The sequence below is a fragment of the Pholcus phalangioides genome, unplaced genomic scaffold (genome assembly GCF_987345545.1).
Source record: "Pholcus phalangioides strain wild (caught in Gottingen) unplaced genomic scaffold, Ppha-v1.0 ptg000024l_1, whole genome shotgun sequence".
NCBI lineage: Eukaryota > Metazoa > Arthropoda > Arachnida > Araneae > Pholcidae > Pholcus > Pholcus phalangioides.
The window spans coordinates 20,480,064-20,507,329 of record NW_028301616.1 but is presented as its reverse complement, the minus strand read 5'-3'; the positions used below and the strand labels follow the sequence as shown (position 1 = coordinate 20,507,329).

Genomic DNA, 27,266 nt, shown 5'->3' with positions numbered 1-27,266 from the left:
ATTGCCTAGTATACCAGTTGATAGTCATAGCCCCATTACCACGTTCAAGATAGTTTTATCGCTAGAATACTACCCATGACCGATTTCACTATAAAATGGGGAATCCTTGAAAATCCTATGTCCTGGGGACCCTTCAGGGGATCTCGACAAACTGCAATGAAAAATTTATTTCTAAGATTATCAAAGGAGAAGATGAGTAAAGAATTTCAGTATCAGGTACAACAGCTGTAAATCAAAGCCAATAAGATTAGGATCCATATGCCTCAGAAAATTTATATTACTTGGTAAGTTCGACTGCCATATTTGTTCTTAATGGCTAACGAAAATTATCCCCGTGAAAAACCATGAAAGTTATCCGCACACATGGAGTAGTCCGAATGAAATTTGCATGTTAAAAAAAGAAACGAAGACGGCGTTATGTAATACCTTGGGGCGGGAAATACAAAGTAAAATGTCGTCCAATAACAATCCTGATCCAAGGACTGCCACATTGTTTCTGAAGTTTGTAAACATTGCATAATTACGGAGTGAATACAAATTCTGCGCATCGTAAAGAGGAAATAGTAGCAGGTTCGTGTTTCCGCGGAATTTTTAATTTTGGAAATCAAAACGGAAACACGACGTCACGACCTTGTCCATAACAACGGTGTTGTTGACTAGACGAGCTTCGTTGACGGTCGGATCAATCGATCATTTATTATGTTTACAATCACGTTTTTCAACACGTTGAGAAAAAAACACCCACAAAACGGCGTCCGCTTGGCCGAACAATCCGAAAAATAACAGTCTGAGACGTTGTATTGCAAATTTTGTTTTTGACGGAACAGGTTATGGAATCTGCGTTTTAAAATCATCTCAAAGGTGTTGTTTTTGTAAATAATTACCTATTTTCCTTTCCGATTGGGAAATTCCGTACAAAATACGATTACCGACGCCGCATCTTTACATCCTGTACATTTGACAAAGGCGCCAGAAGAATGTTTTCTAGTCAGAGTACGTTATAAGAGAGATTTTAGATATTTTTTTTTTCAGATTCTGCTAACATAATAAACATCTTCAATGTTGTGAGGTGCTCACTGAAGAACACGACAGTGCTCCATGCTTGAACCCGATTCGGCACTCGCGAGATACTTATTGTCACCCTCAATCAAATAAATAATCCATTCAAGTCGCATTCGGGGGATTAACGTTATGCTGATTTGAGTTTTATCAAATGCTAGACTTCTGATGATGGAGTCAGGAGACTTCATAGACCAGGAGTCTTCAACACATGGCCCGCTGGCCAGATGTAGCCTTCCGAGCATTTTCTCGTGGTCAGCAGAACATTTTGAGAAAATATCTACTTCAAATTAGAGAACAATTAAATTTAAAAAAAAATCGTAAAGCCCGCTTGTGCCTCTGAGAGCCGTACTGCGGTTTCTGTAACTGCGAGGTGCTTTTAATGCACTAAAGAGCAACTAATTCGGTGAAGGTAGGCTCTCGGGGACCCAAACACTTTTGATTTCATATATTGTGAGAAAGAAAATTGAGCACCCAAAAGATTTACGCAATTACAGAATTTTTGAAAAACACAGAAAGAAATAATTGTAGAAAATTTTGAATGATTTAATTAATTTTAGTTAATCTTTATACTTAATTTTAGAGTAATTGTCATTTTCTATAATATTTCTGCTATAATTTCTGAAAGAAATAATTTCATAACTATTGAAAAGAGGAAAAATGATTTGGAAAAATGTAAAATATTTGGCATAAGTTAGGAAAATATGTAAATACAGTAAAAGTCCGTTATAACGATTGCGGATTGTACCGAGAATCTCTCTATAATGAGTGATTTTTGCAAGTGATCGTCAAATAGCTAACTTTAAAGATACGAAAAATATTCGTAAATTTTATTCGTATTTCCTATGGTAAAGTAGCAATTTTCTGCAATTTTATAACCTGACAGAGCAAAATATGGAAAGTCGCTCATACAACGAGAAGTCCTTTATAACGTCAATTTCCCTCGTGATTGTGAACTTTCGTTATAACGGACTTTTGCTGTATACGGTAAAAGTGAAGGGAGCATGCAAGTATTTGGCAAAAGTCAGGGAAATATGCAAATATTTAATGAAAGGCAGGGAGGGGAGGAGAATTCTGCGAAAACGGGAAAAGAAATTGAAAAAAAATGTGGAAATGATAAGGATTTTGAATTATATTTCTTTCTTCGGGAGTTTTGGATCAGAAAAAGTCAAAGAAATTTTTCTGATGAGGGAAATTATAGAGCAGATTTTTCTGGGAAACCTGTATTAGTGTTATATGGCCATTCCCTTCCTTTAGGGCGGTATTCACCGACATGGTTTAGACTAGTCACAATTTTTTGATTAGAGAACGACCCGGATTGGTTAAATTCAGGTTTTTAACCAATCTATGTTGATCTCTTATCCAAAAATTGTGACTACAGTTTAAACCATGTCGGTGAACACGGCCCTTAGAAAACTGGATGAAATTTGTGTTTACCCTAAAATATTGATGCCAGTGAAAAATGACTTCACTATCGGGATTTTAAATTTTATTTTCATTTTGGTGATGTTACAATGAAATTCAATTCAAAGGTTCGGCATCAAAATAAAATAACACTATTAGTCGATAAAATGAACACGGTTTCGATTCGAAGAAAATGTTCATCTTTCGAGTCATCAGGTCTATTTATTGTATTTTTCTGTCGCTGCCCTCGTTGTGGGATTTCTTGTAACACTTGACGTTCGCGCAATTGCCCTCGTCGACGAACTTTACCAGGTCCTTCACCTTCAAGGATTTCAACCACGAATCGCCGGCGTACGGTGCGACGAGACGCAAGACCCTCTCGGCGATGGTTTGTTGGTGCCTGGATCTCTTGGTGGTGTCGCCGGCTTTCCTGTCCACGAGCTCGCAGAAGATCTTCATCATGCAATCGGGATCGCTGAGTCCCTTCGCACCGATCCTGGCGACGGATGCCAAAACTGCCGGTCCATGCTGGAGAAGGGGACTCTGTTGGACGTCCAGATTGCGGAGGAAGAGGCTACGTGCTGCGGCGCCTGCAGTGGCGGTCGTGATGATGGGTTGGGTACCGTTGGAATTCTTGTTCATGAAGAAAGTGATCAGAGACGGGAGGACGGATGCGAGGATCAGGGACAGCGGTAGGGTGATGGTGAGCATCGCTTTGATGGGATCGTCGACGAACTTTGACAGGAATCCTCCGCCGCTTGAGGACGGAGTAGTATCCTTGGCCGGTTGTTTCGTGGCCTGCTGCGGCATCTGTTTCATGGCTTTCATCATCAACAAAGCTTCGAGTCCACTCGGTTGATATCCTTTTATCGGATTCGTGACTGAGCCGCTGTTGTCAGCACTACCCGAACCATAATCGCCATCGTTGGTCGGTGGCTCCTGATACCAGCTTTTTCTACCAACGTCTTTATTACTGTTGCCGTATCCGTCCATGGTGTAAGGAGTGATTATGAAGTCATCGGTGAATTCCCGGCCACGTCTAGAAGGCAAGAGTCGAGAGTCGTTCGCAACTAGTGAGCCATTGGTTACGCCGCTGCTGCCGTGATTCGGATTCGATTTGTCGATTGACGCGCTTTCAACCGCCGCACACAACAAGACGACTACGATCATGGTTGCAAATGTGGCCATTTCGATTGAAGGAGAGCAGATACAAACTGATTGAAACCACTGCTGTCTGTTGTGATGGTCCAAGTGACTACTCGCACTCTTTTTATACCTAAGTTTTTGGATATAGATATCTATGTCAAATAACTTTCACGCAAAAGTAATAACTCCGCATGAACACGAACAAAAGACAAATGGAAGAAGGGAAGTCATAATTCACTGGGTATAGAAAAGAATGGTCCAATTTCATCGTTTTCTTCCACACGAAGGAATGACAACCAGAGCCAACGCCTCACATCGTAATATGTGTCATCACTTTAAATGAACAAGTGAAAGTTTTCCGAATTCTTCACCTTCCGTTTCGCACCGGTTGCCATCTTTCAATTCAAGTCGACTGTGTCATCATTAGAATGTCATGGGAACTATTTTCAGTGTCGTAATTTACGAATGAAAAATAATTTTACTTTACCACTCCTTTAGGTGCATCGGATCCCAAGGAAATTTTTTTACGCATTGGTGCGAAAACAATTTTGTGGCCCTCTACAATATGTACATTATGTGGCTCTTACCACTAGACTCAAGCTTTGCTCAAAACAAGAGGCCAGGAAAAAATTATAAAGCCTTATATAGTGTTTTTTAGTTAAATTAATTGAGTAACTATCCTGGTGTATTGCTGACTTTGAAAACAACATGACAACCTCGTTACCATCTCTCAATTTTCAGGGACACAAAAAAGAAATGTTTTGGGGCACATGGGAAATATGGGAAGAATAAATATACTGGGACACAAGAAAAGCAGAAATTTTTTGCTTAGAAGAAGAATTTTTTGCGGCACACACATTGGAAGAAGAGGAACTTTTTGTGAGACATATTGGAAGAACTTTTGTGGCACACATTGGAAGACGGAATGTTTTGAGACACGTTGGGAGACGAATTGTTTTAAGATACATTAGAAACAGGGGAAGGAGATATCTTGAGTCTTGAGGGATACATGGGAAGAAAAAATGTTTCAAGAATGCATGGAAAGAAGATACGTTTTGGGACACATTGGAAGATGAAATGTTTTAGGCCAGCGTTTCCCAACATATCTGTACCCAAAGAGCAGCAATATGTCTAAAAAATACAACGGACAATTAATTTACAGTATAAGTAGAGCCCGGGAGTTTAGGTAATCAGAATAGTCAAAATAAGCAGGCAAAAAGGCACTAAAAATGCCCAACTTGGCATTAAAAAGACATCGATAATTAATGGGAAAAAGGTAAAAGTAACTAAAAGCTACGATATTAAAGGTTCGAAACTGTATCAAAAATTACTGCAGTCACGGAATCTATTGTTTCAATAATAAATTATAATAATTTGTGTGGAAATATAAAAAAGTATAGCAAATATATAGGAAAATAGTATAAATAGAAAGTCCACGCCGATGAAAAATGGTACAAGAATTCAAAATTATCAGGTTCATTATCACAAGCCCGAAGATAATCTCGAGACAAATAACAAAGTCGATCGGGCTTATAATGTTTTTCAAAAGCCATCATGCAAAAACGTTGTAAGCGGTTACCCTTTTTAGAAAAGTTTAACAAAAATTTTAGGATACATTGGAAGAAAAATTGTTTTAAAACACATTGATAGATGAAATGTTTTGGGCTAAGTTGAAAGAAGAATTGTTTTAGGACACCTTGGAGACATGAGAAGAAGAAATGTTTTAAGATGCATGGAAAGAAGAAAAGTTTTACGCTGCATTGGAACAAGAATTGTTTTGAGACATATTGGAAAGAAAAAATTTTTGAGACACATTGAAAGAAAAATAATTTTGAGACACATTGGAAGAATTGTTTTGGGACACATTGGAAGAATTGTTTTGAGACACATTGGAAGAAGAATTGTTTTGGGACACGTTGGAAGAAGAATTGTTTTGGGACACATTGAAAGAAGAATTGTTTTGTGACACATTGGAAGAAGAATTGTTTTGGGACACATTGGAAGAATTGTTTTGAGACACATTGGAAGAATTGTTTTGGGACACATTGGAATAATTGTTTTGAGACACATTGGAAGAAGAATTGTTTTGGGACACGTTGGAAGAAGAATTGTTTTGTGACACATTGGAAGAAGAATTGTTTTGGGACACATTGGAAGAAGAATTTTTTTGAGACATATTGGAAGAATTTTTTTGAGACATATTGGAAGAATTTTTTTGAGACATATTGGAAGAATTTTTTTGAGACATATTGGAAGAATTTTTTTGAGACACATTGGTAGATGAAATGTTTTGGGAGCAAATGGAAAGAAGAAATGCTCGAAGAGACATGAAAAAAAGAAATGTTTTGGGCCAAGTTGAACGAAGACTTTTTTGGTACATAATGGGGAAGCAAAAATGGTTTGGTACACATTGGCCGAAGGGATAGGGGATAGGTCTTGGGATGCATTAAAAGAAATTGAACTGTTTTGATTCACGGGGAGGAAGTAAAATTTCCAAAGTACACTTCTTAAATGTATATCAGAACAGTTGTTTTTTCAATGTGTCACAAAAATACTTTTTCAATGTGTCACAAAAATACTTTTTCAATGTGTCACAAAAATACTTTTTCAATGTAGTCCAAATAGTTTTTCTTTCAATGTGCACCTAAATAATCCTTATCCCAATATGTGTACTAAAATGAAGAAATATTTTGGGACACGTGAAAAAAATAATTGTTTCCGGATGAATTTGGAAGAAAAATTAAAAAATATCATTGTCAGGTCAGCAATTTTCTCATACCCCAAACTCAGCTATTTTCCAAGTTCACGTGTACTACAACATTTATATTCTGTATGCAAGATATTTTCTATCGTAAATGAAGGCATCATTGAAATACATCTAAAAATCTTTGAACTTTGGACTGCCGATTGATAATCCTAAGCAGAAAATAGCGATGATTAATAAATAGATCATCGTTCGTCACTATTATTAAATGATCAGCTAATCTGAATTCTAGCAACCTATGTGTTTGCCTTGTATCTTCGGATCACGCACGTCGGGTTTATGTATAAATTAGCCTGAGAAAAAACGAGTAAATGACTCAAAATCGTGATCTCAGCCAAGATTAAACCACAATATAATTTTTAATACATTGATCTCATTTGTAATCTCACAGTAGTGTTGACTGATGGAGCAATTATTAAATCCATTGCATTCCAGTCCGAAACTTTTTCTTTTATCAATTTCCTGCACACCATGTGGAGTTTGTTTCAAAAGAAAGCATGTTGCAATGAAAAAGTTATTGTTGACAAGAGAACATTGTTTTGAAAAAAAGAAATTCCTGGAGAATATTTTTTTCGATTAGGCCATAGTTATTAGGAGGACATTGTTCGAAAAAGTAATTGTTGCCAGGATTACACAGTTAGAAAACGTCTCTTTTGTCCGACAAACATTGTTTTAAAAATCATTGTTGCATGAAGGACATTGTTTGTAAAAGTAATTGCTGCCAAAGAAAATTTTTTTTCGAAAGGTAGTTGTTGCCAGTCATTGTTAAAAATACCACTGTTGACTGTAGAACATTTTTTCAAAAAACATTGTTGACTGTAGAGCATTGTTTCAAATAGCATTGTTGCATGCAGAACATTGTTTGCCGTAAGAGCATTGTCTGAAAAAGTCTTTTTTTCTGAAATGATTTATCCGAGAAAGGATCTTACTCATTCATAAGAATTATCAGAAAATCGATTGTTGCTCTCAGAATTGCCATTCTCTCATCATTCTAAGACATGTCATTGTTGCAACAACAATATTATTGTTAGCTTCAAAGCTCATTGTTTCCAAGAAGTCACTTTTCATTCAAGTATTTCATAGACGATTTCAGTTTCTTTTCATCACGATTGATGTGTTAGTTAACCCAAATGGTGCATGCCTGGTTTTTCATTGCTTCTTCGGCTACCTTGATACTAGTCCGCCTAGTATCTTTCATATTATATTCTCAGGAAGTGCTGCCATCTTATCGGGAGAAAAATTACTGAATATTTTCTTGACGTTTCTGAAAGGGTTCTAAAGTTTACCGAAATCGGCAAAATACTGAAAAAAAAAGCTGAGCTTAATCGAATCCAAAGTCCAGTTCAACAACACACATCTCGGCTGAATCCGAAGACTGAGCTAAAAATGAAGCATGAGTCATCATCAATGAAAATATTACGACACACAGAAATGGTGTCGGTGTCTGTGTCGTATTACCCCCCCCCCCCACCACCCCTGAAACTAAATGGTATATAATTACGTGTATAGATAGATAGAGAGCGTATGTCGGCTTGTTGCACGTGAGGAATTTTGTTTGCTTTCCTCAAATCTCTTTAAGTACACATTTTAAAAGCACCGTGTGTGCACAGAAGCTGATAAATCCTACCGAGTTGTTCGCTTTTCGAAAGTTCTATTTGCTTTTCTATCCGATACAACATAAACGTTAGAGTTGACGTCACGTGACGGACGTATATATATATATATCCTAACGTCACGCAATCGTTGCGCAACCACTTGAGAAAGTGTAAAAGCAAAAACAAATGCAAATCTTGTTATCGATATCTACTTATATGAATGAGATAGTACGCAACGAGAGTTCTGTAGATGGACATTAGCATTTCATGTACTGTTGATCCCATCAAAAACATTTCGTGTAAAAAATAAAGCCAAGTCTCGAGATTCTTTGACAGTAAAAAGTTGCGACATCTGATATCAGTCAATTCCTATGCTGTTATTAACTGTCACATTTTGATTCACAAATCGCTCCAAGGCTTCACACTTTTAGTTGAAGGACATTTTGACTTGGCAATTACGCAGCACGAGAATGTGTCGTCCGTTGTCTAAGTTTTACTATTCACGTTCATTAATAAAATTCCGTCAAATAATATTCATGTAAGAATACGTGCATTTATAGAGCTGACTTGATTTTACATAGCATGGTAAGGTGTAATATGTAATATGAGCTGTGTAATTGCCATGTCGCAAAATGTTCTCAACTAAAAGTGCGGAGCCTTGAAGGGATTTGTGAAGCAAAGTGTCACGGTTAATAACAGCATTTGAATTAGAATTGACTCTACATCAGCTATCACTACTGTTTACGGTCAAAGAATCTCGAGACTTGGCTTTATTTTTTGCATGAAAAATGTTTTTGATGGGATTTAGTTATTGACATAGCACTAAACCAACACTACTATAGTTTATATATTTAAAAGTCCTTCATTTCCTATCCTCAGCAAATTTTGAGCAATTTCAACAAGAATTGGCAATTTGGCGGTGTTTTTGGTGACAATTCCTAATATCTGGAATTTTCCAGAACTTCCGATCTCCTGAGAGGAAATTTCCCGAATTTTTCCTCACTTTGTATCCCAAACACTACCTTCATACCAAATTTCATGTTTCTAGGGCTTCTAGAAGTGCTTTGGATTTTTGATGATCTGTGAGTGAGTCAGTGTTAGAATAATGGAACTTTGAGTTAAAATTTCTCACGAACTACGAATAATAGTAATGTGAAATTCAGAAATTTAATTAAGTCTGTAGAAAGCTCTGGATATGTAAGTTTCACATACCCGGACTTTCCCGATGTGGAGATACAGGGCCTCAAAAGTACCCCGAGTTGCTTTCAGAAAAGGATGTTACGCTCGACTTGGCTGGGGCGCTGCCGTGCCCCCCCCCCGCCATAGTATTCTCTATCGAAGTCAAGACAGCACATTAAAATAATAGACGCCCCCAATTGAATCTTCTTGGACTCACCGGAAACTAAAAAAGCTGGCCGTCACGTTTAGGAAATTGATCACTCTTCAACTATGTTGTCTTGGGAAAATTGATGTACAGCCCCGTTTAAATGTATATTAACGGTTTCAGCACATTATATCCGATTAAACGAAGTTCCGATTATGCGGGGAACAATTTAATACCGTTAGTATAGTTTGTATATTGAAAACTTTCTGATGAAGGATCAATATTGACTCATTTGAGTACCAAATGTATGTGTATAAATTGTATATTTATGCACATAAAGCTTCCGGAATGAACCAGACATCAAAATGAAGAGAAAATTATATTGAACTACAACTAGGGTTGCCAGACGTCCTTCTATAGTTTGATATTATTTATGTCAACGATCCTCGTACGTTTTTTCCCCTTTTTTTCAGGTTTCCAGAATTATTTTTATTTTTCTTCCGGGGGAAACAATTTTTTTCATTCTGAAACACATATCTTTGCACTGATATGTGTGTTTTATTTCCACACACGTTTACACGCTTTCACTAATGGTGGTCAAAATTCACAGAATACAAGATCCCAAGTTGTTTTCAAGCGGGGTAGATGCTATTCTAACCACGGCCTAGCTTGCTCAATGATGCAAAAGAATTTCGGACTGAAAAAGACAGTCCGAAAAACAGGTCTGGACGAAGAAATTCGCAAATTACATTTTTTAAAATACCATTGTTTGCTCACCAACAGCTAATGTCGTGTAATAAATTGGATGAAGGCTGGGGTGTTACCTGTGTTCTATTCGGAAGTAAAGAAAATTAGGATGCAAACACACACACACACAACACTCAATGTTGATTCTTTTGAAAAGAACCAGTACTCCCAAAAGAAAAACCTTCTAAGGGTAGAGCTTAAAAAGGGATATGGAAGCTTCCATAAATTCCAATTTCTGTTACAGTAGAGGAAATAGTTGGCCAAATAAAACCTCTCGTCATGCTCCAGGAAAAGCAATAAATTTGTTCAAACGGTGAAAACACCTTATTAGGGAGGCGGATTGTTAGTTGTTTCTTTTTTGTTTTTTGTTGCTTTTTTAGTTAGGAAAATTGTGGGGAGGTGTTTATTTTTCGGTCAGTGTAGTGGAGCCATCTGTTGTGAAAATTAAGAAAAGTTGTTTTACCAAGGTTGCGTGTGTGCAAGCGTCCTCCTTTCTGTTTTCGAATCTGGTAATCCTAATTACAACTATCACAATACCTAAGATTTTTACTTGTGATTGTGGAAGTTAGCCCCCTCTATGGGCTCAACAGAGAAAACAAAAATAAAATAATCAAATTCACTGTATGTACTGAAAACAACTTGTACTCAGCAGCGAACTATTGAAGCTCAGCCTTGGTTCATTTTTTCTTTCAATAGTTCAGCCCATCTAGATTGCATTTCTGGACTCGAGTCAGAATTGTTAAAAATGTTACTTACACCATTCTAACTTTACGAGCGTACACGCTGCCCTGCCCAGCGAACAATGCCCTCAAGAACACATGCAAATGCTTTTTACAAGCCTGCATACATCCAATAACGCATCGTCCCAACACAATGATTTATTGCGGATGCTATTTTTGTAATAAGTGTTGCGGAAACGCATCTGACAAAATGCTCTACGATGTTGCTATTTTTAGAAACATTGTTGTAAATAAGTGTATACACGTGCGGTGCGTTTTATTGCAGTGGTGTTGTTGTCTACACACGTGTTTATTGCTCGGATGGATGAGAACGAACCTGAATTCAAACTCCTCTTTATTACCTATTGTTAGTTTGTCGTTGTTTAGCTTTTTGTTACATTGTTATATTCGATTTTTATAGTTTCTGTTGTGTAAATGGAATTTACATTATGGAATTGTTTTATTTCTTATGTGGTTTGTTTGCGATATATTTACCTAATTATTTGCCTTCGAATGTTTCTTGGGGATATTTAGCATGATAGAGTAAATTGTTCGAAGAATGTCTCAGATAACAATGGGCTTGAAATAATGTTTTTTCTAAATAATGTCAGTCCCAAGGATGATACGATCCAAAGACAATATTTTAAAATAAATGAAAGAAAAAATTTCAAAATTGAAAAGAAATAATTAAAGAAGTGCGCATGTAAATTTCGGAGAAATTATTCGTAAATAACAATTATTAAAAATTTCAAATTTACGAAAGAAACAGAATGAATTGAAGAAATTCGGAACGAATAATAAACAATTTCTGAAGAAAAGGAAACAATTATAAAATAAGTAATTTGAGATTTATTGAAATTTTCGGAGAATTATTCAAAAATCAGAATTATCAAAACGTCGGAAAAAAATAATTTTATTAATGAAAGCAACAATTCTCTGCAGAATGAAGAACAAATAATTCCAAAATTGAAAATGCATCCACTTCAGAATTAAAAGGGGCCGTTCAAGTATTACGTAAGCAAATTTTTAGCCATTTTTGACCCTCCCCCCCCCCCTCCTTGTCAGCAAAATTTCGTCATCAGCTCTGCCCCTCTGAATCCTAACTCATATTTTCATAAAGGGTGGGTGCTGACGTAAGCATTATCCAAACCCCCCTCCCCCCGTCATCAAAAGTCATCAAATCGGAAACCCCCTGCCCCCCCCCCCATCGATGATGACGTAATACTTGAACGGCCCCTCAGGAATTATTTAAAATTTTCAGAAAATCCTCAAAAATTATAATTATCAAAACATCAGAACTCTTACAAAAAGAAATAATTTCATTAATGAAAGAAACAATTCCAGTATTAAAAAGAAATTACTGAAGAATTATTGAAAATGTCAGAGAATTACTGAAGAATTATTGAAAATGTCAGAGAATTACTGAAAAACGAGAATTATTTAGAAATCTAGACCAGTGTTTCGCCGGGCCGCGGCCCTGTACGGGAACCTGGCATCAGTCAAACCGGGCCGTGAGTGATTCATCTTTTAATTCTTCGCATTTATTTCCCATAGTCGTGTTTATGTCCGGGCCTTCCACTCGAAAATAAAAAATACTCAACCGGGGGCCATATGGCCCCCCTAGTGGTACTGGGATACTTCAAGGGGGGCCACGGAAGAAAATGGAGAAAGGGTCCATGACAGGTGGTTTGGAGGGCTGCAAAGAGCTAAGAAGAAAAATTAAGGTGTGAAGAAATAAAGCTTTTGTATTAGTGTATATACACTTTTACAAAATCCAAAAAACCACCCATAATACCGTCAGACCAGACACAACCCAGGCTCTGTCCCTCCCGGGATATAAGCCTTTTACCCGTGTGGGCACCCATAATACCAAGGCCGTCTCAGAGCATAGACCCACCCGGGCCTCACCGCCTAAATTTTGCAGCGGGTTCCCTAGGGTGGGGTTTTTCGCAGGCCCCCCCCCCCCGGCTACATTTTTCACAGACCCCTCCTCTATATTAAATATAGTGTGAAAAACAAAAAATGACGAAAACCATATCAGTCCCCGGGCTGCAGCTCTATTCGTCCCATTCTTGTGAGGGGTCATGCCCGGGGGTCTCATGTTCATACGTGACCCCGCCTTATGATATTTTGTATAGTACAATACATTTTGCAAATAAGTATGAAATATGTAGGCTGTTTATTTCCAGCTAAATATGGAACTACCATAGCATCATTTTGCCTAAGGCGCCCATGATGTTGAGACAGCCCTGAATAAAACTCGGACTAGCGGGAAGCTCAATAAATTCTAGGCCAGTGGTCTGGAGGCCAATGATATTTGCAAAATTTTCGTTCGGTATACATTCGCTGAAAAAATCAATTCAATACGTATAAAGTATCTTGCTCCTAGATGAGGGTAGAAAACTCTGGGTAAGACAGGGGAGCCACGAGAAACAAATATGATTCAAAGGGGGGCCCCCGGGCAAAAAAAGGTTAAGAAACACTGATCTAGACTATTATAAGTTCCGAATTTACGATAGAAATAATTTCATTCTTGACAATTCTAGAACCAAAAAAAACAAAAACATTTCCAAAAGTGAAAAGAAATTCTAATTTCTTTTAATATATATATACAGGGTGGGCAAAAAGTCCGTAAAAACTTTAAAAAAACCGGAAAAATAACCGAAATAAAAAGTTTCCACGGATTTTTTCCCCAACCTATAGTACTTTTACATTTAAAAAGAAATAATTCTAGAACATAAAAAGTAATAATAATAATAATAATCAACAATTCAAAATTTACGAAATACATAATTTTATCAATGAAATAAACAATTTCAGATGTAAAAATAAATTACCTCAAAATTTTTAAAATTTTTGGAGAATCATCGAAATTCCGAGAGATTTAAAATATATATAATAATAATAATAATAATAATTTTAGAATATATACAAGTCGTCAATAATTTTTAACTCAGTTTGACTTACGGCCCTGAGCCCGAGCCCCGTTGGACCACCCGTTAAATTGCTACAGTCGGTAAATTTTCGGATAACATTATACAGCAGGGGTGCAGAACCTTTTCAGTCCGCGGGCCAGACACGCGATATTTTTACCGCTGGCAGGACAGAAACTTGCACATAAGGGGGCCATTCAAGTATAACGTCAGCAGATTTTTAGCAATTTTTGACAAGCCCCCCCCCCACCACCTTCCATTTGTCAGCAAAATTTCGTCAGCGGCTTAGAATATTTCATATCTTCAAAAAAGGGTGGTTGATGACGTAAGCAACCTTCAAACCCCCTTACCCCCCCCCCCCCCCCGATGCCAACGTAATACTTGAATGACTCCCAAAGCGTGACCGTGTGACCCGTATTTTAAAGGATCTTCCCATCATTTCTGCCGCCCCAACTTTTTCATAAAGAAAACGTCCCGTTTTTTCCCTTACTTTTGTGGCGACAGCGTCCACCGCTGGATGGCGCTGTCCGCTTAATAGGGAAAAGAGCGCGCCTGCGCGATGGTGGAACGAGACAGGCACGCGGTACACTCGTTCTTGTAGGTTCTGTTTATTTGTGTTTAATTGTTTAATAAATGTTTAATTATATCTTTGAATCGTAGAAGGAATTGTTTGTCGTCAACCGCCTTATGCCTTCTACGACACTTTCAACAAGACTTGGTTGAATTTTTGAAATCAAGATAATTTTCATGACTTATAAATTATATATGATAATTGTGAGTGTATATCACAATTAATTATAGTCAAATAAATATAGTATTCATTTTCCATATTTGTGTCAGTATATACGCGATTTTTTTCATTTTGACTTGCAGTACCCATCATTTTCCGCGATTGGCAACTTTTAAGTAATGTCAGCTATAGTTGACACTTTATTTGCTTTTTGCCTTTGACAATTTTTTGGGCTTTAATTGACAACATCACTTGCCCTTAAAAGTTTTTGGGGTTTAATTGGCAACGTACTTTTACTTGCCTGCGAAAAAAATTTTGGCTGTAGATTTGTTGAACGCTTTACCGCCAAAATTTGCAAAGTTTTTTGCGTTCACTGCCAACTTCATTTAACAATTCCTTTGAGGCGATATCCCGTATTTTCATGAAGGAAATATGGTCAGCCTGGATATTTATCGTCGTGTATATTGAAACTTTTCAACCGGAACACACAACTTTTACGGGCTGGACTGGAACCCCTTGGAGGCCGCATTAGGTCCGCGACCCGGAGGTCGTGCACCCCGATACACAGGAAAAACCACTTAACGGTCCACTCCCCTTTTTTTACGGACGAATTTTTTTTTTTTTTTTTTTGCCCCTCCGGTGTCCGCAAAAGAGAGGTTTTGCTGTATTAAAAAATATTTTTGAAAGTTGATGTTGCCAGGGCAGTGTTGCTTCAAAGTGAGCGTCGCGGCTATTGTGAGGCATTTGCGCTCTTAACATTGTTCTTTTATAAGTGTGTGTGTGTGAAAATAACTATTCTGGGGAGTCGCAGATAAACTATGAATTGAGCAAGGGAGCAGGCGGGTGACGAAAGTAGTGCTAGGGGACAAAATATTTTACTGCATAGGGGCTTGCGATACTAAATATAGGTCCCTGGCTTAGGTACCAAAATCACTCATTTCATGTGAAAAAGAGCGATGAACTCGAACATTCTAGAACGGTTTCAAGGTATCGACGCAAATGCGTATTTAAAATACATCCAGTGACGACCTGTTTTTTCACCTATTAAATAAACACACTCTTTTTTTCGTCTGTGAATCGTAAACACGCTTGTGTCGGCAATTTCTGGGGGCGCCTTGGGTTCTATCGTTGCCACCGCATCCCGATCATGTTTATCTTTTAGCACATTTACTGCTTGCAATACGCCGAAGGTCAACTTGTAACCTTTTTTTTTCGCTCCTCTCTCTCTCTCTTCTCGCCGATCAAAGGACCATCCAACCGAAATTACGATACCACGTGCAAACATTAGTCCACTTTCTTTCCTCTTTTATATTACGTCGGCAGCGGCGCGATTTCGCAATCAGTGGCGTAAAAAGAAAAAAAAAATGACGGAGAGAGTATATAAGCGGCGTCATCTCAGAGTCACGGTTTTGCATCATTGATACGCATCCACGAGAAGAGAAAAAAAAGAAAGTTACTTGAGAAATTATTCTTCTATCCGAATATCTGTAAGACATGGGTTACCAACACTGGCCGATGGTCATCCCCGACGAAGAAGCCCAATACCCGCTGTTACCCAAGAAGAAACGGAAAAAATCGATCAGAGGCAAGTCTCGTCAGTTTTAATTTGAGTATTTATGAGATAGAGCATTTCGGGTCCACCGACCGGTCGGGGGTTCCTTGGACAGGATTTTGACTTCCGTGACCTAGAATACGGATAAAGTTATCTCGCTGTTTTTATATTGCTAGAGCAGGGGTTCCTAACCTAATTCAGTTTGAGCAGTGCCACCTTAACGCATGGGTCCACCCGGGCACGGCCCGGGGGCCTCAAGAGAAAAGGGCCTCACAAAAACTTCGAAAATTTTCCAGGTAGGGCCTCAGAAAAATCAATTGGCCCGGGGGCTCATGACGCTCTTAAGACGGATCTGAGTTTGGATCGTCACCCATAGTTCAAGAATCCTGCTATAAGCGGAATCTAGGAAGCCCCTGGGAATTAAGATCGGGTCGTGACCCATAGCTCAAGAATCTCTGACTGTAAGTGGATTTTTCGACCCATCACGGAAGCCCTCCTGCAGATTTAGTTCAAGAATCCCTGCTTTAAGAGCATTCGTACAACTAATCTCGGAATCCCTTGTAAATTATTCGTGACCCATAGCTTAAGAATCCCAGACTGTAAGTGGATTTTGTACGACCCATATCGGAATCCTCTGCGAATTAAGTTTGGGTCGTCACCCATAGTTCAAGAATCCTGCTATAAGCGGAATCTAGGAAGCCCCTTGCGAATTAATCGGGTCGTGACCCGAGAATCTCTTACTGTAAGGGGAGTTTGTACGACTAAACTCGGAAATCCCTGCGCCCGCCATTGGGTCGCGACCCATAAGTTAAGAACACCTGTTCTAGAGACTGAAAAATTTATCAGAGGCAAGTCTCATCAACGTCTTCTTTTGTCTTAATTTCATCTTTGATAGATATGGATGGGGGGGGGGTCCACGGGGCCCCCTGGGAAAGATTTTAGGGTGCCCGTGACCTAGGATTCGAAAAAACATTGTTTTTGCATTGCTACGTACTGAATATTATTCTGAGAAATCCATCACAGGCAAGTCTCAATCAATGCATTTTTTGTTTTATTTCTTTCATGAATTATGAATTTTCATTGTTTCTGAAATTCTTTCTTCCGCTAATTCTGAACTTTCATTGATTCCGAAATTATTTTATTCATTCCGAATTTTTGTTAGCTCTAGAATTTTTTCTTTCATAAAATATGAATTTTAATTAGCCGTGGAATTTTTTTCCTTCTATTAATTTTGAATTTTTGTTAGCTCTGGAATTATTTCTTTCGTTAGCCCTGGATTTTCATTAGCTTTAGAATTTTTTCTTTCATAAAATATTAATTTTAATTAGCTCTGGAATCTTTTCATTAATCAATTTTTCATTTTCATTAACTGTGGAATCTTTCGTTTTATAAATTTAAAATTTTAATTATAGCTTCGGAACCTTTTTTTTCCCACAAATTATTTTTTCATCGAATCTGGAATTATTTAATTCATTAATTCTGAGTTTTCATTAGCTATAGATTTTTTTTTATTTCATCAATTTTAAATTTTCATTCACTCAGGAATTTTTTCTTTCATGAATTATGAATATTCTTAACTCTGAAATTATTTCTTTCGCTAATTCCGAATTTTCATGAGCTCTGGAAATTTTTTCTTTCATCAATTCGCTTTGAAATTATTTCTTTCACCATTTTGAAATTTCATTTGTAATATTGTAAAACCCCCTTAACGGACACCCCTCAGATGCGGTCGGCCCCTTTTGCGGCCAAATAAATATAATTTCCCATATATAAATAAAAGTATGCATTTCAAACCCCCCCGATTAACGGTCAACCCTTTTTTACGGATGAATTTTGTTGTCCCACCGGTGACCGCAAAAGAAAGGTTCTACTGTATATTTTTAGGACCAAAATATTAGTTTTATTAATAACTAATTATTTCTTTCATTAAGCCTAACCAATGCAGTTGAACTAAATCGATCTGAGTATAATGTCTGAGTACGAAATCTGAAATCTCTCACAAGCAAAGAGCATTTCTAAGTGCTCCAGGGAGCACCGTATCGCTCGCAAGTTTGACCGAATTACCATCTTCGAATTACGTCAAGCGAATTCTCGCCAAATACTACTATCACTTAACCGTACATGCACCACATTCCTCTACGGAATTTCTAACCAATTGATATATTCAGGAATGTGTCTTCTGAATGTATGTGTGGCACTAACGTACAGTGGAACCATCTCAGCTAACGGATAGTCCCCGTTAAGGGACACCTCCTGTTAACGGAAACTTTTCCGACGATTGGTGATTATGCATCACCACCGGTGTATCGCGTTTACGGATAGAAACCAACTGCGACCGAAAATGAACGTTATATAAATGTGAAAGCCGTTTAAAAAAGATTCCACTGCCTATCGTACCTCGCCCATTAGCGGACACTCCCTGTTAAAAGACAAAATTTCTGGTTCCACGAGTGTCCGTTATCGAGAGGTTCTACTGTATTTATGTTGCCTGAATATTGCTTACTAGATATAATACCCGGCGCTGCCCGGGGTTTCTTCAATTGCGGCAGAGGATTTAAAAAGTGACAAACCATTATAAAGGAATAAACTATTATACATAATACTGGCAATATTGAAGAAGTGACAAGCCATTGTAAAAACATATGCACGTCTTAAACGCATTGCTAGGGAACTACGGTAACCAAAGTAAACATTCCGAAAGTGATTGTTGAGGCCGAGAAACCATTGTTGCACGACAGTTTTTCACCCATTCCGGGCATTTGCCCAGTTCTGACAAACTTTTAAAGTAGCCTATCGTTCAAGTCGGGTTCCATTTGGTATATATGCAAAAATTGACGACTAGCAAAGTCTGGACCTAAACGGTCTTAAATACGGTCTAATTTGAGAAAAGTGTCAACAATGTATTTTGTTCTAGAATATTCCTCATTGAGGAAATAGACCAGATATTACGGCTCGGATTTACCCCATAATCCTAACTGGAACAAAACACTGTGTTCTAGACAATCTTATCGACCTTATTTCAATAATAAAGTGAAAACGTCTTTTTTTTGATAAGATACGGTCGAAAACAAAACCGTTCCGGGATTACGACGTTGATAAAAACGTCTAAAACGTCGTTGAGAGATTAGAGACGTTTTTTGTTTTTGCTTTTACGATATGAATGGATTATAGCGTCCTTGTTTACGTTTCTTCATTCAGAAACAATCAACTAGAATGATCGATCCCCCTAATTTTTTCTGTCCATTATGGTTTTACGTCGCGAGCACCGCGGTGCTCAATGAAGCACTCAAGGGTGCTCGATGGTTATGTTGGATTAATTTTTCTCGCGAGGTATCGAATGACTCTCCAACTAATTTAGTGCTGATTAAATTCTGATTGAGATTAAAATTAGGGAAAATTCTAATTGAAATATTTATAAAAAATTTAATGGAAAAATCATTGTTCAAAAAACTTATTGTTTACTACTTATTGTTTACTATCTGGGTATAATCTGTATTATTAGTGGGTATAATCTGATGTATTCGAGAATCATTGCTTCACAGAGATCCCGTTGTTACCTAAAGCATTGTTTAAAACAAATTTTTTTTCTCATTATTGGTTTTTTCAGATATTTTTTCATAATTTCTATCGTTTCAAACGCATTGTCGGAAAGCTACGTCATTAAAAAACGTGCATCGTTATTGAAAACGTAGTGTGAAACACATTGCTATTCGAAATATTGTTTGAAACACATTGTTATCAAAAAACTGTTTAAAATACACTACTACCCGAAATTTTTCACCCTGTGCAAAATACAGTTACCCAAACTTTTACATTCTGTTCAAAATTTATTGTTATCCAAATTTTTCCATTCCGTTCAGAACGCATTGTTATCCAAACTTTTCCATTCTGTTGAAAAAAAAAAACATTGTTACCCCGAAATTCCGTATTCTGCTCAATGGACCCTACATTTTTGTTAAAAATCCGTCGTTCAATCATTCATTCTGTTTAAAATCCGTTTAAAACATATCCATTTGTTTTAAACACATTGTTATGCAAAATTACCTGTTCCATTAAACACATTGTTATGCAAAATTATCCATTCTGTTAAACACATTGCTATAAAAGATTATCTATTCTGTTGAACACATTGTTAAGAACCATATGTTGTCCAAAAAGTCGTTAAGAACACATTGTTGTCTAAGACATTGTTAAAAAACCATTGTTGTCTAAAACACTGTTAAGAACACATTGTTGTCTAAAACACTGTTAAGAACACATTGTTGTCTAAAACACTGTTAAGAACACATTGTAGTCAAAAACATTGTTAAAATAGTTTTTAATGCATTGACGGTGACCCCATGCCTTTAAAAGACTATGTTTGAATATACGGAATTCATTGGTGCAAAAAACATTATTTTCAATCGATTACTATCCAAAACAGTGTTTAAAACTCGTTGTTGACTAAAACATTGTTTAACACTCATTGGGTACCAAAACATTGTTTAAAACTCGTTGTGACTAAACATTGTTTAAAACTCGTTGTGACTAAACATTGTTTAAAACTCGTTGCGACTAAACATTGTTCAAAATTCATTTTTGACTAAAACCTTGTTTTGACCGTTGTTGACCAAATCATTGTTTTGACCGTTGTTGACCAAATCATTGTTTAAAACCCGTTTTTGACTAAAACATTGTTTAAAAACGCATTGTTATCTAAAATATCGTTTGGTAACCAACGATAAAAAAAAAATCATAACCCAATTCTTTTTACAAGTATGTACCATATGCAAAAAACAGTTCTCAAAAACACATTATTTCCAAAACATTACATAAAACTCGTGGTAATCTAGTAAAACAATGTTTGTCCATAGTCAATGTCAGAATGAGCATTGTGCGAAATCCTCTACAGCTCAGCGCATTGATCAACACTCAGTATATGAACGAGTTCTACTCGAAAATCAATTTTTACAATTCCCCGAAAACCTTAGCTCTCGGATAATGCTTGTTATTTTTCAGTTTTGTATTAAAAAAAAAAAATCTGGTGAAATTTCAACAATATGAAAAGAGGAAATCATGTCATCTCGATATTGTTGTCGCTCAACAAAGAATTTCCTCACGGAAAAATAACCTCTCCGAGTTCCTTATACGGTTTCTATTACGGCAGAAACTTGCAGCACGTCGGAAGGAAATGTGGCAAGGCTACCAATCTGCCTTGCCGATGGCTAATTCATTATTTCGACGAGAGATGGCGATGACGTTTCGGCGCAATTTTTCATGAATAAACAAATCATTCATGAAAAATTCATCGCGAACATAATACGTCATTATCAAGTCACAAAGAGTTCATTTCGACCAATTATATTTATCATCGAAATCGTAGAAAATAATGATTCCCAGGCTGTTGGGCGCCGTTAGTTGTCCCCCCACAGAAAGATTACGAATGCAGTTGCGTAGTTCGAAACTCTACACAATAACACGGGCGTACGTCACTTCTTTACACCGCTGTGAACGAGATTGAACCAGAAATCATTAATTAAAAAAAAACAACAACAACGACCTCGATAGGCCTTAATGCCAAGGCCGCAGCCAAAATCGTCTTCAATTATTATTATAATTCGTTTTATTTTTGTAGTTTGTGAATAGAAAATACTCTCTCGCGCAACACAAAAGTTAAGTGTGATTTGTTTACTATAACAAGTTATTACTTATATATTACGGCGCCATTTATTTGATAATACAATGCGTACAATTTAGAATGTATTGCGTTCATGCACACTGTGCAAAGCGTAAAAAGCGTGTTTACCTCTAGAAGTGCGTACTTCTTGAAATTAGCCGTCTTGAAATTATTCTAACCCTTACAAATGTCCACATAAAGCGACAGGGGGGGGGGGGTTTCAAGGTTGCTTACGTCATCAGCCACCCCTTTTTTGAAGAGATATGGAATATTCTAAGCGGCTGACGAAATTTTGTTGACGGGGGGAGGAGGGTCAGTGTTTTGCTGACTTTTGCTGACGGGGGGGGGGGTCAAAAATGGCTGAAAATATGCTTACGTAATACTTGAATGACCCCTAACCAATCATCGTCACTTTTTTTTTCACCGATTTTTTCAGCTGTGATAACCCACGTACCCCGAATGGCACGTGGCAGGTATCTCTAAATGGTAATGGCATGTGACAGGGGTACGCGTACCGCTGGTTACAGCCCACATGCTCTAATCCATAGTTTCCCCAACCTTTTTTGTCCCATCGCCCCCTTCTTCAGAATTTTTTTTCTCCCATCGCCCCCAACGCAATCTAACCTATAGGATCCTATGTTATACCCGTAACTTCTACCACCTCCCTGGAACTTTCCATCACCCCCAAGGGGCCGTTAACGCCCACGTTGGGAATCACTGCTCTAGAGCATAGTTTCCCAAACTTTTTATTCCATCGCCCCCTTCTTCAGAATTTTTTTTTTCTCACCGTCCCCCCCCCCCCCAATGCAAGTGGATCCATAGAATCCTATGTTAAATCCGTAGCTTCTATTGCCCCTCCCCCTCGACCATTCCATCGCCCACCAGGGGGCGAAACACTGTTCTAGAGCATATTTCCTCAAACTTTTTGTTCCATTCACCCCCTTCTTCAGAATTTTTTTCTCTCATCGTCCCCCCCCCCCAACTCAAGTGAACCAATAGGATCCTATGTTAAATCCGTTGCTTCTACGCCCCCCTGGACCATTCCATCGCCCACCAGGGGGCGATATTTCCCACTTTGAGAAACAATGCTCTAGAGCAGCGTTTCTTAACCTTTTTCTGTCCGTGGCCCCCTTTGAACCATTTTTCTTCTCGTGGCTCCCCTGTCTTGCCCAGAGTCTTCGACCCTCATCTTGAAGCAAGATCCTTTATACGTATATCGAATTGATTTTTTCAGTGAATAAGATTGGCCTCCAGACCAATGGTCTAGAATTTATTGAGCTCCCCGCTAATCCGAGTTCTATCCAGGATCGTCTCAACATCATGGGCCCCTTAGGCAAAGCGATTCTGTGGTATAGTCCCATACTTAGCCAGAAATAAGCAGCCTACATATTCCCTACTTATTTTCAAAATTTATTATACTATACAAAATATCATGGGGGGTGGGGGTCACTTATGGACATGAGACCCCCGTAGGCATCACCTCTCACAAGAGTGGGACTGACAGAGCTGCAGCCCGTAGCCCGAGCTGATTTTCCTCATTTTTTGTTTTTTCACTCTATATTTTAATATAGAGGGTGGGGTTTCTGTGAAAAATCTAGCCAGGGGTCTGCGAAAACCCCCATCCTATGGAACTTGTTGTAAAATGAAGGCAGTGAGGCCCGGGTGGGTCCATGCCCTAAGACGGCCCTGGTTTTATGGGTGGTTTTGTTGGATTTTGTAAGTGTATAGTCACTAATATAAAAGCTTTATTTCTTCACACCTTAATTTTTCTTCTCAGCTCTCTTTAGCTAAACCACCTGTCATGGCCCCTTTCTCCATTTTCTACCATGGCCCCCTTGAAGTATCACAGAACCACTAGGGGGCCATGTGGCCCCCGGTTGAGAACCACTGCTCTAGAGTCCATAGGGTTTAGACAACACCCACTATAGATAAGATAAGGGATATAGATAAGGATCTTATCTATAGGGGGTGTATAGGTTTAGGTCAAGAGATCCGGCTGGTCAATTCAAACGCCGAATATGCTAACTTTCCAGATTATCGTCCACCAGGTGAGCCCGATGTGGACGAGCGTTGTCGTTCATGAACAGGAATCGAGGGCCAACTGCGCCCCTGAAATGTCGAACATAGGGCTTTAAGGTCTCCTCTCTATACCTGCTAGCAGTCAGGCACCCTCTGTCAAACACATGGGGGGGGGGTAATGTGTGGCCGTCCAACGTGATGCCTCAAATAGACACAATACGCAAATTCTCTTCATTTTTCACACGAATGTATAGTTGGTGATGTCCCGTATGGATCCCGATATTACGTATTTTTATGGCGGAAATGTGGTCAGCCCAGAGATGAGTATATTGTGATGTATGTTTTAATTCTTTTCCACCGGAACACCTATCGCACCTAGGCGGGCCGCTTCTGGCCTACTAATCGGAAGCTACGTATTGCTGCTTCAGACCAGTGTTCTTCAACTTGCGGACCGGTGAAATTAAATGATAGTGATAGGAACCGAGAGACACGCAGGCTCTGTCACACTCGGCGATATAAGCACATTGTCCCTGAGGACTCGGGTGCCTCCGGGGAATCTAACCATTAGAATGATTCGGTCAACGCTCGTTATAGCGACCGCTCATTGTTACGGCTGTTCAATTACAACGACCGCTACGACAAGTCCCAATATTTTCATTTTCATCAGGTATAACGACCCCAGAAACACTGTTCAATCCAATACAACGTCCGAGAGAACTATTACCTTATTCCTACTCTTTTTTTTTGCAAAAATCTGCGTTTTCCGTTTGCCAAAATTGCGTTTGACTGTGACCCTTGATATTTTAGAATTCAGTACACATAGAGCGTGCCATGTAATTAATTATTACAGTTTTATTATTTTCCGACATTTCTACTCCAACTGCTTACGTTATGACAAAATGAATGATGTAATTTTTAATTGCGTCAAAAAATATAAGTTCTCTCAGGAAGTTTTTTTAAACGTTCGATATAACGACCTCTCAATATTACGTCCATTTCCCGTGCGACGATGCGGAGTCGTTATAACGAATGTTCACTGTAAAAAGAGGAAAATTTCCTCACCTTCTATGTATTTTCACACTTCGTATTTGTACTCAATTATAAAACATGCGAGAAACAGCGTTCTGCTGCCACCTATCAAATAAAAATAAAACAATCTTTTAAAATTCTTGAAGTAAAATTAGTTGTGGTTTAAACCCGGTGTGTGGCATGAAAATTAGTAATGCAATGATATGAGATTATGTAACACGACAATTTTATGCAGCACAAAACTTGTTATGTTTATGTTTGCTGCAGATGGGCAATAGGATATTTTGTGGCAAACAAACCACAAAGACATGCAGTTTTTCTAAATTTTTTTTGGAGATGGCAGCAGGAGTTTCAGTGGAACAATAACATACTTTATTATTATACATACGGAAAGCAGCATTACATTTTTTACCGGGACCTGTGCTGCCATCTATCGAATAAAAACAAAACAATTTGTTATAAACCGTCACAAAAACTTTAACTTTTATGGTTGCCGTAGAATTTCAGGTATTACTTTTTGCGTGCCGAATATGAATAGTGCAAACGGGCATAGGATACAGTTGAATCCCGTTATAACAAACTCCAAGAGACCCGAGGAATCACTTCGTTGTAACGAAATTTCGTTTTAATGGAATTCCAGATTTTTTGCATTGTTCCTACGTAAACCTTATCTGGGAGGAATTAGAAAAGTGTTCGTTAAAAACATCTACCTGTATATTACAATTTTTATTATTCCTTGTCAATTATTTGTAGAACGGATGCCGGCCCGGTACGTGCTGACCATGCTGACGTTCCTGGGACTAGGTATCCAGTACACCCAGCGGGTCAACCTCAACGTCACCATGGTGGCGATGGTCAACTCGACTTTCATCGAAGCCAAAGAGAACGACACGACTTCGGACGAGTGTCCAGCATTTGAGTCCGTCAACGCGACCGTCACCAACTACCAGGAGGTAAGACCTAAATAACCAAGTAATTTAAGGTACAGGGATGACACCAAAAAGTATAATCCATTATTTGAAGAATCATTATTGTTATTATCATTATTATTTACGTAATCTGCATGTATAGTTATTATTTTTTTTTGTTCTTCTCTATGCGTTATGTACTTCTTACATTTTTCAAGGAATTGAAAAACCCTTGAGCACCCTGTGAATGCGAAAATAAATGCGCACCACCGCATTTGTGTACTATTATTGCCCCCACTGTTTCGAGGTGCAGTGAGGAAAACGGGCGAGTTTTATTGTCTCTCTCAATGCTCATCTTTATGTTTCAGATCTCATAAACGGTATGTATCAAGTGTACGACAACCATTATTGTCATAAATATGTAATATGTAACTAATAATGTATGAAATATACAATTTGAGAGACACGAGATAAAGCCTAGCAGTTATTGATAACCATATATGTCCTGTTTTTTTTTACATTTTTCGGAAGTTTTGAAAACTTTTAGCTAAAAGAGAAGTGATTTTGTCATAAATGAAAGATTCGTCAATGCCAAATGAATGTGTGTCACTTCATGGGTATCAGTAGTACGCAAAATAAATTTGATTTAATTAATTCAACAGGAACGGAAAGGTAGCCTTTTAGTTGGTCGCTGCTTAATAATGGATGTTGATGTTTGACACAATTTTTCGACAAATCACGATGTTGCTATCTCACGATGTTTTGTGGTGTTCGGCGTGATTTGGCGGCATATTATGTGATGATCGTTGTTGTTGTTTGGTAACAATTGGTGATGTTTGGTAAAGAAAGACGATCTTTTTGATAGTAATTGGTGCCGCTCGGCGATTATTGCCTCTGTTTGGCGAAATTTGGTGCTATTTGGCGTGAATTGGAGATGAATCGGTGATATTTTGCTGGATTTCTTTGTCTTCAGTGTCAATGAAAGAAGCTGGTCGGTGGGTAGTCCCGTTTCGTATTCGTCCCAAAAAAATTGTTTTCACTGCAGTTAAGCAGGATCGCCATACTTCAGACGTATAATAAGAATAAATACTGTATAACCATTCAGCCAGTGATTTTTACATTTTTTCCATCACCCAGTTATTTCTACGCGAAATGTCCCATTTTGTTACATATTTACAACGAAACTACATATTTCGACATGGAAATTTCAAACACAGTATAGTATAACTGCGAGGCTTTGTCTCTGTGTTTGACAAATTTTGACAATGGAGTATAATTCATTATTATGTACAGTGTAATTTGACCATTTTGATGCCAATGACAGATCTGTCGTATTATTCCAACTATCCAAGCACGGATCTAAATAGTGGTGGATTTCCCCCCATCACCAAGATCCTGTTAGCGAAAAATGCATTATATGGGGCTAAATATTTGTTTTGTTCCGCAAAATACGGGACATATAGTGCGATTTCCACGCACGTCAATCATTTAAAAAAGTCCCGCCATCGAGTGTTACAGATTACATATCAATCAGAATAATCGCTCAAAAAACAGTGACTTCCGTTCCGGAAGATAGATGGACATAGAAGCATAAAATGAACACACTTATGCACGCAGTTCATCGGCATTGAAAAGGCAATTTTATGTGCATGAAAAATTTTTGGTATAAATTTATATCAGA

General features: G+C 38.0%; 1 protein-coding gene across 2 annotated transcripts in view; it reads left to right on the top strand.

Annotated features, from left to right (window-relative positions):
- Window positions 1-27,266, top strand: part of LOC149068958 (sialin-like) — a 56,997-nt gene that overhangs the window by 1,989 nt on the left and 27,742 nt on the right. The window contains exons 1-2 of one of the 2 annotated variants that reach the window (XM_089251245.1): window positions 15,824-16,006; window positions 25,431-25,630. In XM_089251245.1, the coding sequence (XP_089107371.1) occupies window positions 15,916-16,006; window positions 25,431-25,630 (291 nt within the window). In that variant the 5' untranslated portion in view covers window positions 15,824-15,915. Of the gene's footprint in view, window positions 1-15,823; window positions 16,007-25,430; window positions 25,631-27,266 lie in introns of those variants that run through there. The other variant, XM_089251244.1, reaches the window with a different exon arrangement.